This window comes from Galeopterus variegatus, unplaced genomic scaffold, assembly GCF_000696425.1.
Source record: "Galeopterus variegatus unplaced genomic scaffold, G_variegatus-3.0.2 Scaffold253, whole genome shotgun sequence".
In the NCBI taxonomy this organism is placed as follows: domain Eukaryota; kingdom Metazoa; phylum Chordata; class Mammalia; order Dermoptera; family Cynocephalidae; genus Galeopterus; species Galeopterus variegatus.
In genome coordinates this window covers 249,807-268,711 of record NW_007726364.1, presented here as the reverse complement: position 1 = coordinate 268,711, position 18,905 = coordinate 249,807, and the positions used below count along the sequence as shown (strand labels likewise).

General features: G+C 47.3%; 1 protein-coding gene across 1 annotated transcript in view; it reads left to right on the top strand.

The window, feature by feature from the left end:
• The window catches only part of ACIN1 (apoptotic chromatin condensation inducer 1), a 32,933-nt gene extending 14,865 nt beyond the window's left edge, over window positions 1–18,068 (top strand). Inside the window, 12 exon segments of the mRNA XM_008566569.1 lie at window positions 306–421; window positions 8,358–8,499; window positions 11,954–11,996; window positions 13,091–13,224; window positions 13,324–13,476; window positions 14,309–14,450; window positions 14,806–14,951; window positions 15,329–15,436; window positions 15,587–15,694; window positions 15,943–16,267; window positions 16,378–16,478; window positions 17,120–18,068. Of these exon segments, the coding sequence (XP_008564791.1) occupies window positions 306–421; window positions 8,358–8,499; window positions 11,954–11,996; window positions 13,091–13,224; window positions 13,324–13,476; window positions 14,309–14,450; window positions 14,806–14,951; window positions 15,329–15,436; window positions 15,587–15,694; window positions 15,943–16,267; window positions 16,378–16,478; window positions 17,120–17,446 (1,845 nt within the window). The 3' untranslated portion in view covers window positions 17,447–18,068.
• Window positions 18,069–18,905: the final 837 nt, after the last annotated feature.

Below are 18,905 nucleotides of genomic sequence, written 5' to 3'. Positions count from 1 at the left end.
GGAAAAAAAAAAAAAAAAAAAAAAAAAAAAAAAAAAAAAGAACTCCACCTTTTATCTGCCCCAAAGAAAACCTTTTCTCAGTTCTCTCAAAAAGAGATTTCTAATGAAGTGATTGCTGGCATAGACATTCTTGAAGTACATGCTTTAAGCCATGTTCTAGTCCGTGTTCTAAAATGAAATATAGGGGCTGTGTGGAGCTAGTACTGTGTATGCCCTGCCATTCCCTTTTCCGGCTCCAGATGGAAGAAAAAGAACCAAGCAGATTTAAGTACTTTGTTACGTTTGTTTTTGCTGTCTCCTGACAGGGGAGCCCAAAGAAGTGTGAAGCTGAAGAGGCAGAGCCACCAGCTGCCACACAGCCCCAAACCTCAGAGACACAGACCTCTCATCTACCAGAATCAGAAGGGATTCATCATACTGTGTAAGTGATATATCTTTACTGGGGTATAACAAGGAACTACAAGCGTGGGATAGTTATTTGTTCCCTAGGGTTCTTTGACTAAGCAGTCCTAGTTTCCTTTTAAAACATGAAGGCAGAGCTTTATCTGGACAAACGCTAAACTTCAGTTACTGTGTTGGGAGCTGCCACCAGAACTTTTAAGGTAGTTTGAAAAGTGGTGGTCAGTGCATAAGGAAAACACATCTGGGATGATCCAGCCAAGATAGTCAACTCCTTTAAAGAGCAGACAACAGAGGCTTCTTCCACACTCAAGACAGTGTAAGAGAATTGACTCAAGGCATCTTAACTCAGTCTTTAACTTATATTTACCAACTACATCTGAGCCTAGAAACACAGTGTTAGTAAAGGATATTGAGGGGTCTATAAAGAGAGGCACAGCAGGGTGCTATTTTTAGCTTGTGCATTTTCCTTGATTGCTACCTGTCATTTTATTAAGCATAGTCTATCCTAATTAGCTCTTACGGCATACAGTACAACAAAATATGAAGTCCCTATCAAGTCAGAAGTTTATTCTTGGGCCACTAAGACCCTTTGATTGATCTTACTATTTACACAATTAATGTGAGATTTTGAATCTTTATATTAAGTCTTAGAGAAATACTTTTTTTTTTTTTTTTTAAAGATGACCAGTAAGGGGATCTTAACCCTTGACCTGATGTTATCACTACCACGCTCTCCCAAGTGAGCTAACCGGCCATCCCTACATAGGGATCTAAACCCTTGGCCTTGGTGTAATCAGCCCCACACTCTCCAAGTGAGCCACAGGCCAGCTCTAGAGAAATACTTTTATATCAGGTTAAATCTCTAATTGAATAGGTATGTCATTCATTATTCTGATCTAGGTAGGTATTATAAATTAAGAAGCCATTGAACCAAAATTTCTGGCTTCAAAGTCTACTGGGAAATGAAAAAATGAAGCATTATGGGAATAAGATTTTTTAGTTTTTAGACATCAGGAAGCCTGAACTGCTTTGGAGAATGTCTTGTGTAGACAGTGGCTTTATTTATTTTTGGCGGCTGGCTGGTATGGAAATCAGAACCCTTGACCTTGGTGATACAAGGCTGTGATCTAACCAACTGAACTAACCAGCCAGCCTGTGTCATTTTAACACTAATAGTACCAGTATGATTTTTCCCAGTATGTAATAATCTAATAATTTACACTCTTCTGAGAGTTTCCAACTGTTTTAACTCTGATTTTTGGAGGGTGGTGGGTAGGTGACATGATTTATTATCTCATTTCCTTGTGACTTTAATGATAGTTTTATACTCCTTACTATATAGCTTTTGCCTTGGGATATATTCTTGCTACTGTCCATTCTAATGTTCTTGCCTCTGCTGCCATCTTGTGGCCATTACATTTTTGGTTTGGAAGCCAAAAGTACACTCTACTTCCTTTGAAGTTTTTGTTTTTCCCTATTGGAATGGGTACGTTATCCTTTGGAAAGGGGTTTTTCTTCTAGGATCATAAAGTGAAAACTCAGCGGATTCTGGAAGGTGTTCAGGATTCCCCAGCTACACCATCGATGAGGAAATGGGGTGACATCTTCCCTTCCATATCCCTCAACCAGACAATATCTGCCCTCCTCTACCCCCATTCCACGGAGGACATCATGCCCTTTGTATAACGGTAGTTTGGAAGTGGGTATTGACAACCTGCTACTAATTGGGTCTGAGGAACTGCCTCCGATGTACCTTGAGAAGCAAGCAATTTTTTTAAAAGATCCTTGCTAGCCTTAAAATTCTTTGGGTCTTCTGAGATCCTAGCAACCAAAAGACATTTTATGTTGTTTTGAAGCACCTTATTTCTGGAGTTTCCCATGCAAGTCCAGGGCAAACGAAGCTTGGATTCATATACGGAATTTTCTCCCCAGGTAAAGGTGGCTTTGATCTTTATTTTATGACTGAGATAATCTAGTCACATTGATTCTGACAAGATGATAGGCAAGTGGCACTTTGGGCAAATACTGAGATTGTCCATTGTTGCCTAGGCAAGCTTCAGTCGAACATTCTATAGATTAGAAGTCCAGACTGCACTCAGGAATAGCTCACACATATCCCTCTTACATGCTTTCCTTCTACCTCCCTGCCAGATGGTCTCTTCCACAGCCTAACAAAAAGATATGCCCGAAGACCTAAACCCATAGGCAATTCTGGCATAGGACTGGGTAAATGAATCTTTGAGAAGTCTGCCTACATTTCTGGAGGCCTACTACAACTGATCTACAGCACTTTTCCTGGTCTCCTACCCTCTAGAGTTCTAGTGTTGACCCTGGCAGACCTCTAGAGCCCCGGCCAATTATAAAAGTGGGATCAACAGTGATAAATGGCAAAGACCATTTGTGGCCTAACCTTGGTTTTCCTGTCTGTCTCAACAAGAAGTCACATGACTTTAAAAAACAGAGCAGTAAAGTGTTAAAAAAAGAAAGAAAGGAAAAGATTAGACCTTACCTCAAGGACCTCTCACCACTTGGAAGAGATTGTCTAACTTTTTTGTTGTGCTTGGCTAAATCCATTTTGATTCTGATTGTTGCCTGAGGAATTCTAAATTTATGAGGTAAGGTGTCTTTTTCATTGTATGGAGCAGGAATTTGTGGGCCCTCAGTCCTATTTCATTTGAGCCCTTTCTCAAAATCCTATCTTCTGCCTGCTATGGATATAACACAAATGTTCTCATACAGGAGAAACTAATGGTACTCTCCTTTTATATTTAAAAAAAGTAGAGGGAGAAAAAAGAATGGGGGGAGTTGTTTATGTGTGCAGCTGTATCATTCAACTGTAGTAAATTCAAACCTTAATTTTTCTAAATACAGTCTCCCTGTGTAAACAGATCTAACAAGCAATAGCAGCTTTAGGCTGTTGGTACCACGCATATTTGTTCTTTTGCCTATGCAGGAGAAAGGAAATGGTTCTTTAAACCAATATGACAGTGTAATTGATATTTCCCAGGGGACCTACAATGCCAATATCCCAAATGATGCATAATTTTAAAAAGCAGAATTTATTGTCATCAGTAGAGTTGGCTCACTGAGAAATTGGTATCTAAGGACATACCCCCCAACCCCCCCAAATCATACTCTTCTCGGTTCTCTTGGAACTAGTATGCTCCTGAGGGTATTGAGTCCCACTATTTCTTATTAAATTTTCACATCAGTTCCTCAGCTCCTCATGAATTTTTTGTAATAACTAAAATTCAAACATATACGCCTGTAGGAATTTTCCTTTTCCATGAAAGAATCTCATTCATACTCACATGTGAATTGCAATGTGATGTTATTAGCCTCCAAGTAGTTCTAGCCTTTTTTTCTGTGCTACAGATGCTTTGTGTGCTGTTTAATTATGGATAGATATCCCCACCCCCTACTCCCCGTGCAATTTCATGGATTTTGCAAAGATTTCAGGAACATTTGTGCAAGAATTTAAGGGTGAAGAGAGATTCCCTTTTGTCTAAAAGGGATTTGATAGAAAAGCTGTGTGGGGCTCTGACACATAACTAACAAGACTTTAGAACTGGTCCTGCAAGTAGATAGAGTCCACTTTGGGGACAATTTCAAGGATTCCTCACTATCTGAAAATAAAGTCTTGGGAATTCTTGGATCCAACAGAACTGATTATAGAGAACTAGGAAGCAGAAACTTGTGTCAGGAAAGCCCAGGAGAACTTGGTAAAATTCTTATTATTAAAAACGAAGATAGAATTTCCAATAACAGAAAATTCTACCTCCAAATAAGCTACTTCTATAGAGGCGTGTTAGCAGCTGAAAATATTTTAGGACAGTGGGTGGACAGGGAACATTTATTTGACAGTGTTTGAAGGTAACATTTTCTGTGAGGTAATATTCTCTATGGGAATTCTATCCAAAAAAAATTTTCAAGAAGAAAATTTTTAGGTTAGTAAGCATTTAGTAAGTATCCACTTGGTACCCACAATGACACCCTAGTTTGGAAATGTTTATGGAACATTTCTTTGTGTTAGGCCCTGGAGTAGAGGTCAAAGGATGCAGTCCCTACGCTTGAGGAACTCAGCAGGGTGGAGGTGGGAGGCAAGTAAAGTAGCTGTTATTATTGCAGAGTGATGGGGCATTGCTGAGAACCTGTTATGCCAATCACTGAATGGCTTTGCATCAGAGAAAGAGCAGTCTACTCTGAGGGAACTCAAAAAAGTTCCAGAGGTAGCGTCAAGTGAGATAATGGCCTGTTAAGTGTGCATATGTTTTGTATGTACCTTGGGGTGTCATCCAAGTGAGACTCTTGGGAGCTAACACTTATTGTACTTTTCCATGAGATAGGTATTGTTACTGTCCCCACTTTACAGATTAGGAAACAGAGAGGATCGAGAACTTGCCTAGTATAACACAGCTTGTAAGAGGGTGGGGCTGGGGCCAGAATTGGGCCCTTGCCAGTCTGACTCCAGAGTCTTCACTCTTATTCTGATCAGACAGGGACCACTATGTGAAAGGGAATTTTTAAAGTAATGTATAACCAGCATCCAGGGTTTGATCCCTGTACCGGCCAGCCACCAAAAAAAAAAAAAAAAAAGTAATGTATAAAGATGACCACCGTAGCATGCAGTTAGCCTGTAAGTTGAAGATTTTAAGTAGCAGGAGCTGGCCAGTTAGCTCAGTTGGTTAAGTGCAGTGTTAGAACACCATTAAGGTCAAGGGTTCAGGTCCCTGGACTGGCCCACAGCCAAACAAAAAAAGAGAAAGGTTATAAGCAGCAGGAAGAAAATTTCACTCTTGGCTAAGAGCTCTGGTGTTACAAATGAGATACCGAGCTTTTTTTTGTCTTTTTCCGTGTCCGGCAACGGATCGCAACCCTCAGTGTTGCCCCCGTACTGGACCGGGGACCGGCGGTCGCGCTTCCCAAGCGGCGCACTATCCAGTGCGCCACCGGGCCGGCCCCGAGATACCGAGCTTTTGCGTTCTCAAAAGCTTGTCTTAGCGGGGATACAAAAGGAGCACCTTTGCAACAAATAAGCATTTTGAGTATCTACTGAGTGCTTTTTTGAGTTGTTAGAGTCTGTTTCCCACTTACCATTTGGTGTGGTGAAGATGCCCATGACTACGTTTTCCACTTAGTTCCCAGTCGCTTTCTGCCCAGCTATCTTCCTCTCCTCCCCACCCCCACCCCCATAACACTCACTTCAGTGTCTTGGCTTCTTCAGAGCCCTCACCTTGGAGCCCTTGCTCCAAGAAGTGGCCTTCGAGCTTCAGCTACCCAAGGTCCTCTTGCCCTGTTTATTATTTTCCTTTCTGGCTCCAGTGGACCCTGGGGCAGGGTTGACCTTATTAAAGACTCTATGAAACAAAGTTGTCTGTCATCTATTCAGAGATACCCTACCACCCCCTTTACTGGTAATTCAAAAAAACTCTCCCTGCTTATCCACCTGCCTCCACCATCCCTGGGAAAAGGACAGATTGAAGTCATAGCGAGGGATGAGCAGCCAGTTACTGTAGTGATTGGATAGTGACAGTTCCCATCCCACCTCTCCACCTTGACCATCTGACTGGCTGCTGTAGTTTCAGTGTTCCATACCTAACTTCCTGGGTAGGGGGGGGAACATAAAAATAAAAATAAATTGCTCGTTCCTCTCCATCCTGCAGGAGCGGAGGCTTTATTTTCTTTCTTTAATCATTCAACTTTGTCTTTGCCTTTAATCATTTTTCACTCCAACTCTGCTGTTTTCCTTCCTTCTATTCTCTGGAATCTTCCAATCAAGCAGCTGTAACTTTGTGTGTCCTCTCCGCCCAGCCCCCTCCCCGCCCCCTGGGAAGACCAGGAGAGAGCACCCTCGCCCTGTGGGGTTAGGCCTCAGTAGCTGTTGTAACCTGAGAAAAGACGGCCGGCCTCTGGAGCCGGCAGTTCTCCGTGTGGCCTGCCGGAGGCTGAGACGCGCTCTCACTGAGCTCCCTCCCGCCTCTCTCCCCTCCCCTGCTGCAGCAGGGCCCTCCCCCATCCGCACACACGGGCTGCTGGGTAAGTGGCAAGATGGCTCCCCTGCATGTCTCCGGCTGATCGCTGCCGCTCCGCCAGTACAATAGAGCCAGCCACTACCAGCAGCCTGGCCCTCTTCCTCCTCCTTCTCCGGAGAGACCAGTCGAGCCGAACTCGGGGTTTGCCGTGAGGACTTAACGCTTATCTCTTAAAAGCCAGATCTATTTTAGCTTCCGCACCACCACCACCTCCCCTTCCATTTACCATTTTTTGTATCCCCGGTTGCTGCATCTTGATTTTCTCTCTCTGGATCGGGTGGCTGGGGAGGAGGTGTTGGGATCTTGGGACCAGAAAGGTGGTGTTTTAAAATTTTTTTTAGGATTTTTTTTGTTTGGTTTTTGTTATTTCTTCCATTCCAGAAAGGGATAAACAGCACTTCCAGGGGGAGAAAAAAAAATCATGTTATCAGAAAGCAAAGAAGGGTGAGAGCTTCACATTTCCGTGTACCTCTTTTCCCCACCGCTCTACCTCACCTCATCTTCCTTCTCTTCCCTGTGGCTTTTATTCCGTCTTTCGTTTTGGTTTGTTTTCAGTCATTCCGCTTTCCCCCTTTGTCCTTCCTGCCCGATATTTAATTGGCCCCACTTGCTCTCTCTATGTGGGAAGTAGGTTTTTTTGTTTTTTGTTTTTTTGATAAGCTTTTTCTCTACATTTAAGCAGTTCAGTCGCGTGTTTCTGTGGGGGCCTGTTAGCTGGGGCACAGTTCCGATTTCCCCTCCCCCCAACCGGTGCATCCCTCCCTGACTGCTCTAGGGAGACTGTTCTGACCTCTGAGTGTCAGTCAGCCTGTTGGGAATGCTGAATTTTCTGGTTGTGGTTATTGGCCTGGGGAGGCTTGGTTTCCCCTCTCCTGAGACTTAGGCCCCTGATAATCCTGATTTGATTTTTTTGCCCAGTATTTGGGTGGGAGAGGAAGTGAGACTAGAGATAGAAGTTAGGGATGAAGACAGAAAACAAAGATAGGAAGATAGTTTACCTCAAGTGAGTCTCTGGGATTCTTTGCCTAAAATGGGGGCTAATTTTGTGATTAAGAGTGGGGGAGTGGGTTGTGTTTGTGGGGAGAGCTGCATGGTGTGGGGTAGGGTGTGTCCTGACTGGGAGGCCTGCTCTCTTTATCTCTTGGAAGTTGGAATGAGGGAGTGGGAGAAGCTGGGTGAAAGCCGAATGTAAGAACAGTTCCTACACCTCTGAGCAGGTAAAAGTGGCCTAGTTCTTCTCCAAGGTTTCATACTCTCCAGCAGTTTTAGTTTTTCCTTTTGGATAAGAGATGGTCCTTGTTGAAGCTTGAACCCTCACTAGCCCTACTTTCTCCCTGCAACACCCCCCACCACCATTTTTTCGGTTCCTGGTGTCTCCAGATCCTGTGGGTCAGCAGTCAGCAGCCTTTTATTTATTAAGCAGTTGATTAAACTCAAGGGTGGGATCATTTGCCACAGCCATGGCTATTCTTTCTCATCTTTTTAAGGAATCAGGCTTCCCTTAGTTTCTTGTGCAATTTTGCTAGATAAAGGTGCCTCCAGCCAGGGGATAGGGAGGCCATGGGTTATGGGCAAATCACAGTCAATTTTGAGGGACTGTTCTCAGAGGGGAGGGTGTTTCCCCTTTTCATATGAGTAATCTGGTGAATTAGTACCTAAGAACAGTTGGATTCCTAACCTCACACATAACAGCTTTATCCCATTTGGGCAGTGGGTGGATATGGTTACTGTGATCTATGCTCTTTCCCCAAGGAAAACACTTCCCATGGGGGTAAGGTCTCTAGTCAGATCTGGAAAGCAGCCCCTCCATTCCCACTCAAGTGATGAAGCATGGGGATTTCCTGGCCAAAAGCTAACATCTGGCTCTTTCTTCCCCTTGGTTCTTTTATACCCTTCCCTCCCATCCTCTCCCTATCCTGTCAGTGAGGAGAAGGAGGAAGTGACCATGGACACAAGTGAAAACAGACCTGAAAATGAGGTTCCAGAGCCTCCCTTGCCTATTGCAGACCAAGTCAGCAATGACGACCGCCCGGAGGGCACTGCTGAAGATGAGGAGAAGAAAGAGGTAAATATGCAAGCCACCTATTGGGGTGGGTGGGCAGGAGTGGACCTAGGGGAAAGAGTAGACTGCTCTGTTGATCCCTCTTTACACAGTGCGATAACTTAAAGAAGGGATGAGGCAGGGACTTGGATCAGGATAGGGCCAAGGGAGAATTCGCTGGTTTAGCAAGGGAGACCCCCTTGTGATGGGGACAGGGCTCATTCGTTCTCCTTTCCCTGTTGGGGAAATAGTGCAGTCCAGACTCCTAGAAGTTTATAACTAACTGGAAAGCCCGTTGATAGCCCTTTATTGAAGACCCAGGCTTAGCTTTTCCTGCTGTCTTCTCCAGCTTCCCCACTTGGTAATTTCTTTAGCTTTCCCTCCTTTTTAGAAGGCTGATGGAAGCTCAGCGCCACCTAGTGGACTTTGAGTGGTTCTCACCAGACCAGCCATGCTGAAGAATTTTTTGTTCCTCATCTGCCCCCCAGTGGTGTCAGTACAGAGTTGTAGCTGTTTAGAAGCCAGCACTTGGGGTGATCCAGAAGACCCCTTCTTCATATCTGTGACCCCTCTACCTCCTTTTTTGGCAAATATATTACCTGTGTCCTGCACCCAATTCAGGGGGCTCCCCCCATCAGAGCCAGCGAAGTCTTCTTGGCTCTTAAAGTAATAGGTAAAGAATTAGCTGGGTTTGGGAGTGGGGTAACATGGTGGGAGGGACTGTTGTGTGTGTAGCCTTTCTCTGGTGTGTGTTGCGGGGGCGGGGGCCGGTGAAAGTGATTTGATGTGCAGAATATTATTTATTACAAGGTCCTTCTTCCCCGTAAAACTTTGTCCAAGTACCTCATGTACGGTAATCCGCCCGTAAAATATAACCCTGCCCAACTGGCCAATCGCTGATGCCGCCTCTTCCTCTGGACCCACCCGCTGCTACTGAGCTGCCCAATCAGAGCCGAGTCTGCTGTCCAGGTGTCTTGGCCAGAGGGGGTCATGTATACGGGCTCCTGTGATGGGCCCCCCTTTGCCTCCCTGTCTTGCTTACATCAGGGGGCCAAGAAGAGCACTGTTCTGGAGAGACTTGTATTGAGAAAACAAAAAGCATTTGGAAAGGGGTGGACTTGCATCATCTCCCTACTTGGGACACCCCAAGAAGAGCTTGTGCCAGTGCTGGGGCGCCTGCCCACATGCCCTTACCCTTTTGAGGACTGTGGGTTGCCTTGTTTGCTACAGACTGTTGGGATCCCCATCTAGGGCACCAAGACCTCCTAAAGAGTCTGTGTTTGTGATTACAATGCCATGCTGTTAAATACCGAGTGGAGCCCTCGGCTTACACCGTGACAACTAGGAGCCCTGCAGAGGAGTCTAGGGTCTGTGCCCCAGGGATTTAATGCTGATGACAGCCCAGCCCATGTATCACCACTTGCTCATCAGATGGACTCTCCTTTGGTCCCTGTTGTCCATGGTGAAGGGCAGCATTTGGCTGCTCCAACTTCTCCTCCATCTCTGGAGGCAGGGGCTCATTCATCCACCTGACTGGAACCACGGTCTCAGCTGGAGTCCCTGAGGAGATGCCACCCACAATTCTCAGAAGAAAAGTATTCTGACCTTGCTGCTGAATGTGTGCCAGGTCCTGGGGGATATTCACCTACTACCCCAGGCTACCGTCATCAGAGGCTCCATGATCCCACTTGGTGAGAGGACCCCCTTCCCAGTTACAGGCAGAGGAGAAAGGGACTCTGGAGTCAACACCTGGATTCCAAATATTGGGTGGTGGTATTGCTGCAGCTTGCCACTGGTGGACATAGGTCCTGCCTGCCTGTCACAGTAAAAGGCAAGGACCATTTCTGCTATTCACGGGTCATCTCTTCAGGGACTGCAAGATGATGCCCCTGCAGGGCCAGGACTGATGTCTCTGCCCCTTTTTTCCCCTCTACCCCTCGCTGAGCTTGGCCACCACCAGTGAACTGTCTTGACATCATGGAAACTGGGCAGCGTCCCCCCACACGTTTCCCTCCCGCCCCCCCTGCGCCCCTGGGAGGACTCTGGCAGTGCCGTGCTGACTACCACGCCGTGCGCCCACCTTTTTTGCCAACCCAACCCCCCACCAATTGCACAGCGCCTAGCAGGGAGGGCTCATTCTGATTGGACCGGCGGTTGACTAGATACAGTACACAGTGAGGTGCGATTGGCTGAACTGAAGATCCCAGGTGTGAGATGGTACCTGGAACATTTGTCATATTCCTAGTTTATTTTCTTCTTTATTTTCTTCTTCTTTTTTTTAATCTTTTATTTTAATTTTTTTCTTTATCTTTATTTTTCTGGTTTCTTTATTGGATTTTTATTTATTTGGTTCATGTTTTTCCTGTTTTAATTAAGACTTTTTTTTTTCTCACTAACTTACCCATCGAGAGCGGCCTGGCTAGGGTTCAGGCTGGCCCTTAACGGAGACCAAGGAGATTTGGTTAGATGACGGGGCTGGGGGGCTGGGAAAAAGGGATTTCATCAAAAGGGTCCTGCCCTACCCTTAAGAAGGGTGGTAGGGTGGTCTTAGTTTTTCCAGAAATAAGCACCTAAATCTAAAAATACTCTACTTCCCTTTTCCCTCTTTTCCTCTTTTTTACTTTGTCCATAGTGTTTCTCCCACTTAGTATTTGGGGCAGAAAATTGCCCCAAAGCTATCTCCTGGTCCTTGGCAGGGCTTCTAAGGCGTAAGCCCTGTTTGGAGAGGAAACCATAAGGCTCTTCTGGAGCTGGTGATTGGAAAGTCTGGGAATCTTTCTGGGGACAGTCTGTCCTTCATAAAAACCTTCCTTTACCAAAGACACCTTCAAATTCTTTCTGCTGGCCCTTAGCTCAGGAGCCTCATCTCCAGTGGGTCTGGTGCTGCCCTTTTCCACAGTGTGGTGGGGGTCTGGACAGTCATGACAGTCTGCTGTCCAAGTGTCTCAAAGCCATTGTCAGTAGACTTCAGGCTGGTCAGTGAGGATAGGAGGAGGGTTGCCTTGTTGAAGTTGCAATCCCAAAGTTGATTTTCCTTGTTTCCTCGTGTTTTCCTCGAGTTAGTAAGGAAGGACCTGGGAGGATTAGATAACCCACTTCTGGGTACAGCTTGTTGGGCTTGGTGTCCTCGTGACCCATAGAGACAGTGGAAGAGGGCATGACCAACATCTTTAAAGGGCTGAGAAGCTACTGAATTCCTCTTCCAGCTTATTTCTGGTTAAGCTAATACAAAAGTGTGGTATGGACTAGATGACTTTTCCCTGCTGTGATGTTTAGTTTTATTTTTTTCTCTAACTTGCATTGATTCTGCTTCGTTTTTGCCGTTTGCCGCTTCTGTTTTGGTCTCTGTCTGTCTCTGTGTCTCTCTCTCTCTCTGTGTCTTTGAAGCCTATGCTAAGACTGCCTCATCTAACCTCCTTCCCCCCTCTCTGTGGGGTGTCTCTCTTTCTCTTTTTTTCCCCTTTTCTTCTCTATACAGAGTTTGCTGCCCAAATCATTCAAGAGGAAGATCTCCGTTGTCTGTAAGTCTAGCCCTGAATCCCTGATAAAGGTCAGAAATACCATGAAATCAGCGTTGATAGAGAAATATATTTCCATTTCCTCAGCAATATTCTTGTTTCACACCCTCCTGTCCTGCTCCCTCCTGCCCCACCCCCTCCATCTGGCAAATCCGCATTTTCTTGGCATATGTAGGGTCTTATTTCGAATTTGAAAACTTTAGACAACCCCGTCATATTTCCCCAGTCTCATTTTAATGAGATACACTGTGAGGTATCTTAGACCATTTCCCAACTAGTCTTAGGGACATTAATTCTTTCAGGTATCTGAACCCTCAGAACCAGCAGTGAGTTTGAGGGACTCCCATATAATGCTTACTAATTTATACTTTATTCTAAGAAAGCTTCCAAGGTGCCCCACTCCTCAAACAGTAACATTTTTAACATTTTCCCAATGAGGAGCTCATCATTACAAAATCGAAATAAATGTTTATAACTTAAAATATCAATCTGCAGTGTGAAAGTCAACTTAAAGGATGACCAGATCACATTTTTTTTTGTCTTTTTCGTGACCGGTAAGGGGATCGCAACCCTTGGTGTGGTGTCGCCCACACCGCGCTCAGCCAGTGAGCGCTCCGGCCATTCCTATATAGGATCCGAACCCACGGTGGGAGTGTCGCTGCGCTCCTAGCGCCGAACTCTCCGAGTGCGCCACGGGGCCGGCCCGACCAGATCACGTTATGATGTTAAATTAATTTTTCTTAGATTTTAGTATCACATAGTCTTCTTGTTTCTTCTGTATTCCCATGTCCTTCTCAATCTTTCTTCCCCATACTAGGTTAGATATTTCTACCTACCACTGAAAGTTTAAACTACTCACCAAACTAGTTACCTCTCCGTTGTTGCTTTTAAATCAGTAGTTTCCATCTGTCAGGAGGGGAGACTCCAGCCCTTTTGTTATTCATTCTGAAGCAATGTTTTCTCCAATCCCCAAAAATGATTTTCTTAAGTTAACCTTTTGCTAAAACTGCAGCCAAAGGCAACCTGTGGGTGTTATGGTGTGAACCAGCAGAGGGCCTGAGACTATCTAACTGTTGGGTCCTATTTCTTGGGGACAGCAGCTACCAAGGGGGTGCCAGCTGGAAACAGTGACACAGAGGGGGGCCAGCCTGGTCGGAAACGACGTTGGGGAGCCAGCACAGCCACCACACAGAAGAAACCCTCCATCAGTATCACCACTGAATCACTCAAGGTGAGGTGGGAGGAGCCAGGGAAGGGAGGATGAGGCACATTAAGGTGGGAGTAGACATGGGCCCAGTGTAACGGGGTGGGGGGTATATCTGTGTCCCAGAGCCTCATCCCCGACATCAAACCCCTGGCGGGGCAGGAGGCTGTTGTGGATCTTCATGCTGATGACTCCCGCATCTCTGAGGATGAGACAGAGCGTAATGGCGACGATGGGACCCATGACAAGGGGCTGAAAATATGCCGGACAGTCACTCAGGTAAGGCTCCTGCATCCCAGTGTCAGGGGAGGAGGGGGCAGTTGATGCAGAGTTGTAAACCATGGAGCTAAGATAAAGTCCTGGAAGGAATCTCTCTCACCTGTGCATAGGATTGGGTTAATTGGCACTTTCAGATGTCAGACTACCAATAGCTGGCTTCCTGTTGTTGTAAATAAAGTTTTATTGGAACACAAACACACCAGTTCATTTATAGTTGACCCTTGAAACTACATAGGTCTGTCTGCTTATATGTGAATTTTTTTCAATAAAGACATTTTCTTAATGTTTTGTTTTCTCTAGCTTTATTGTAATAATACAGGCTATAATACATATAATATACAAAATATGTGTTAATCCACTGTTTATGTTATCAGTAAGGCTTCCAGTCAACAGTAGGCTATTAGTAGTTAGGTGTTTGCAGAGTCAAAAGTTGTATGTGCACTTTCAACTGCACAGGGGGTCAGTGTTCCTAACTCCTGCATTGTTCAAGGGTCAACTCTACTCTTGCCTCTTGCCGCTCACACATTACACCACCAGAGATAAGTAGTTGTAACAGAGACTGTATGGCTCAATAGCCAAAAATATTTACTATCTTGCGCTATACAGAAAAAATTTGCCAACTCCTGCCATAGTTTTCCTCGAAGCAAAGTTGAGCCGCTAACAATCCCAGGATCTGGTGAAGCTGAACTGAATTGGGAAATCTCCCCCCTCATGAAAAGAACATTCTGGGTTGACTCTACCATTCTCTCTCACCAGGGAACCAGAAGCTAAAAAAAAAAAAATGCCAATTTGGTGTTTAACAGATCCCCTCTTTTATCTGATACCTTTATAGGTGGTACCTGCAGAGGGCCAGGAGAATGGGCAGAGGGAAGAAGAGGAAGAAGAGAAGGAGCCTGAAGCAGAACCCCCTGCTCCACCTCAGGTGTCAGTAGAGGTGGCCTTGCCCCCACCTGTGGAGCACGAAGTAAAGAAAGGTGGGTGACATGTTGTGAGCGAAACGTAATGCAGCTCCCTGAATCCCCAGAGCTCTTCATTTGGACGTCTTAAGGCATTCAGTGTTTTCCACTTTGTATTACAGTATTTTTCTGTATCTGACATCTCCTTCTAGATGTTAAACTATTTGAGGCCTGGGTTTGAATCTGTTTAATCTTTGAATCTCCGCAGTGAGATTAGCCTAGCACAGTACTCTGCACATAATAGGTGCTCAGCACATTTGGATGGAAGAGTGGCTGCTTGGTAGGGAAAAAAAAGGAGAGCGATGAGAGTTATTGGAAGTGAAAGAGCCAGCACTGTCCCTACTGAAAACTGTTCTTGTGCTGTCTTTGATAGTGACTTTAGGAGATACCTTAACTCGACGTTCCATTAGCCAGCAGAAGTCCGGAGTTTCTATTACAATTGATGACCCAGTCCGAACTGCCCAGGTGCCCTCCCCGCCCCGGGGCAAGATCAGTAACATCGTCCATATCTCCAACTTGGTAAGTTATTTTTTCCCCATTTCAGACTTGTTGGGCTTGAGCTTTGGACTCATACTTCCTAGGTTCAACTCCTAGATCTGCCAGTTACTCACTGACTTTGAGTAAGCTACCTACTTATTTTCTCCTCTGAAGAATGGCGAGAAAGGAAAAACTGTCCCCGTGCCAGGGTTGTTTTGAGGATTTACAGAGTGCCTGGCACATAATGCCTCAGTTCCTGCTACCACTCTTCCCACATTCCTACTACAGGGTTCCTAACCTCTGCCCTCACACAAACTTTGAAGCTAGACATCTTTGACAGCAGTTTAGGAAATCTTAAGACTCGGTATATGAATGTTCTTGTCTTCTTCAAGACCCTGAAATTCCATTTTCATTGGCAGGTTCGTCCCTTCACTTTAGGCCAACTGAAGGAACTGTTAGGGCGTACAGGAACCTTAGTGGAAGAGGCCTTCTGGATTGACAAGATCAAATCTCATTGCTTTGTAACGGTGAGGGGAAGAAGCTGATTCTGTAGGTTGTGGCATATGTCTCCTTTTGTGACTGATGTGGGCAGGTTGTGTCCTCCTGTGTGAGACTAGGGCAAGTGGGAAGGCCTGAAGAAACACTGTGACCCTCTGCCTTCTCCCTTCCTCCACCAGTACTCCACAGTAGAGGAAGCCGTTGCCACCCGCACAGCTCTGCATGGGGTCAAATGGCCCCAGTCCAATCCCAAATTCCTTTGTGCTGATTATGCTGAGCAAGATGAGGTAAGAAACCTAGGGGAAGGAAGGAGGGGAGGAACAGGGGGAGGCCATTATCTGCTAGATTCCAGCTGAAATCCTGACCAAACCTGCAGTCACAGAGGCTCTGTTCTTCCCTTTTTCTCCTGCCCCCCCTTACCTTGGTTCCTTTAGTCGAACCGTGGGGCTTCAGAGTGTCTGTACCCCTGGTACCTGGGCACCTTCAGCAGGAATGATTTCTCCATCCTGACTTCTTGTCCTTCCTCTGCCCACAGCTGGATTATCACCGGGGCCTCTTGGTGGACCGTCCCTCTGAAAATAAGACCGAGGATCAGGGGGTTCCTCGGCCCCTACACCCCCCGCCCCCACCCCCAGTCCAGCCACCACAGCACCCCCGGGCAGAGCAGCGGGAGCAGGAACGGGCGGTGCGGGAACAGTGGGCAGAGCGGGAACGGGAAATGGAGCGGCGGGAGCGAACTCGATCGGAGCGTGAATGGGATCGGGACAAAGTTCGAGAAGGGCCCCGTTCCCGATCACGGTCCCGTGACCGCCGCCGCAAGGAACGTGCAAAGTCTAAAGAAAAGAAGAATGAGAAGAAAGGTACTTACGTATGTGGGCACACATACCCACTGGTGGTTGAGAAAGGGACCCAAATGTGATGGGACAGAGGATCATGTGCATCAAATCTGATTGACTTTCTTCCACCTCAGAGAAAGCCCAGGAGGAACCACCTGCCAAGCTGCTGGATGACCTTTTCCGGAAAACCAAGGCAGCTCCCTGCATCTATTGGCTCCCACTGACTGACAGCCAGGTGAGTGCTCTCCTTCGTGCCCTGCTCAGAGTTGCATCAAGGCTCCAGGTCAGTGCAAGGGGGAGATTCATGACTACAAGAGTGAGTAGGCCAGGTATTAGCTTAGGATCATAAGGGAAGACACTAAGCATCACAGCAAGGCAGTTTTAAGAAACAGTTGATGAGTATGCCATAGAAAAACCAAACCCAAGGGTGTAAAGAGGGACGCAAAGACAGGACTGAGGTTTGTGGGTGTCTGGGAAGCTAGCTGTGCTAACCAAGCTTCTTGGAACTTGATTTTAGTTATCTGAGAAATCTGTTTTATAAACTCATCCACTTTTCTGCTTTTTAATTTGGTTTCTTAGTGATGGGCCTTATGGGAATTTTAGGCATATGCTGCTCAACTAAAGAGAAAAGGGATTTGTTTACGTCTAGGTTGATGGTAGCTAGGGAAATTCCAGAGGCCGGGCATGGATGGTGCTAGCACCTGTCATGTATATAAAAGTTGAAAGTGTGGAGAGAAGTGCTCTGAGACAGGAGCTGTGGCTTAGGGCCCCACCCACCCACCCTAGGAGTACAGGGTCCAGGCACAGATGGACACAGCGGGACTGATGTGAGCAGGGCTGAGATGCCTACTCTCTGCCTTTCCTGCCTGGCTACAGATCGTTCAGAAGGAGGCAGAACGGGCTGAACGAGCCAAGGAGCGGGAGAAGCGGCGAAAGGAGCAAGAAGAGGAAGAGCAGAAGGAGCGGGAGAAGGAAGCTGAGCGAGAACGGAACCGTCAGTTGGAGCGAGAGAAACGTCGGGAGCACAGCCGGGAGAGGGACAGGGAGAGAGAGAGGGAAAGGGAGCGTGACAGGGGGGACCGAGATCGGGATAGGGAAAGGGACCGGGAACGAGGCAGGGAGAGGGATCGTAGAGACACCAAGCGCCACAGCAGAAGCCGGAGTCGGAGCACACCTGTGCGGGACCGGGGTGGGCGCCGCTAGCGGGGAAAATACTAGGAGAGCTGCAGGTACCAGCCACTCTGCCCCAGGGGGTTAAAGGCCACAGAGGGATAGGTACAATCTCCACCACCCTGGAACCCCAAGGGGTCTTTCACACCTTGTGCCCAGTGCTGAAGTATGGCTGCCACCTGTCCCCACATACCAAATGGAGCAGTGGCCATCCTTCCCCCCCACACCCTCCCTTAACCTATCTCTTGGGACTTAGCCTTCTCCTCTCATTTCCCATTAAGTCTTGAGAGGGAAGAGCTAGGTTAGGGAGGGAGGTGGTTGACCAGAGGCGGGGAACAGCCAGGTGCCCCAAACCTCTTTGATTTTTCCTCCATCCTGCTCACCATCGCCCTTGGGTACTCCACAGCCTCCTCTTGGGAACAGCTGGGGCCAGGACTGGGTCACCTATGAGCTGAATCAGCATCTCCTCCTGAGTCCCAGGGCCCCTGCTGTTCCCAGTCTCTTCTGTCCTGCAGCCCTTGCCTCTTGTCCACCAAGCCCACCGGTTCCACTTTATATCCTACCTTTCCTTTTGTTCAATTTTTATTTTTATTTTTTTTATTATTAAATGATGTGGTCTATGGAAAAAAATAAAATCTGACTTAGTTTTAATTAGTGTGTGAGTGGCTTGCGTTGGGCAGGGCCTGGGTGAGAAACCAAATTGAAGAGGATAGTTGTAGCATGGAGCAGGCATTGCCCTCACTTAGGTTGACAACTGCTTCCTGGAGCAGCGACTTCCCACTGCGCCATCCCTTCCTGGGCTCTAACCAGCCCGAAGCCACGGATCTTCCTGACTCCTCAAGGGAAACGGAGCGTCCTGTTTCCGTGGTGGCACTCTGACAGGGCTAGGAGGATCCGGTTCCCGGTCCTGTGCACTGTGCACGATTAGATTAGGCTTTTGGTCACCTGCTCGCCACCTTCGAGGTGCTTCCCACAACTGCCACCAGGGGGCGAGAGCCCCTCGTTCTGTTGGCCACATTGAACAAGCTTCCCAAAAAAGGCTCCGCTCCCTGTCGCCCTCCCGCCGATGTCGTGCCTCCATCCCTGACCCGTTCCCTGGGCCCGGCTTGCGGGCTCCCTGGACCCTTATTCCGTCCTTAAGCGCACCGCCCCAGCCGACCCGCTGCCATGCTCTTCACGGGCTCCCAAAATGCCGCCGCTTTGCAGCTGGGGTTCCACACCAGTCCAAAAAGCCGGTGCGGGAACGGGAAGCCGGGTCTCTCCGCAATGGGCTCCTAATCCCCCGCCTCACCGCGCGCTCGCTCTTCGTCTGCTTCGGGAGGCGTGCTGGCCGCTTCGCGCTCCCAGGTGCACCCTCCCGCCCGCTCTTCAGAAACGGCCTGGTGCCGTGGCCTGGACGTCCTCCCGCCGGAGTGCCCTGTCCGCGCTGCGGCCCGGCCCGGGAGGGGCGTCACATCTGTATGCGCCCAGCAGCCCCGGAGCGCCGAGGGGG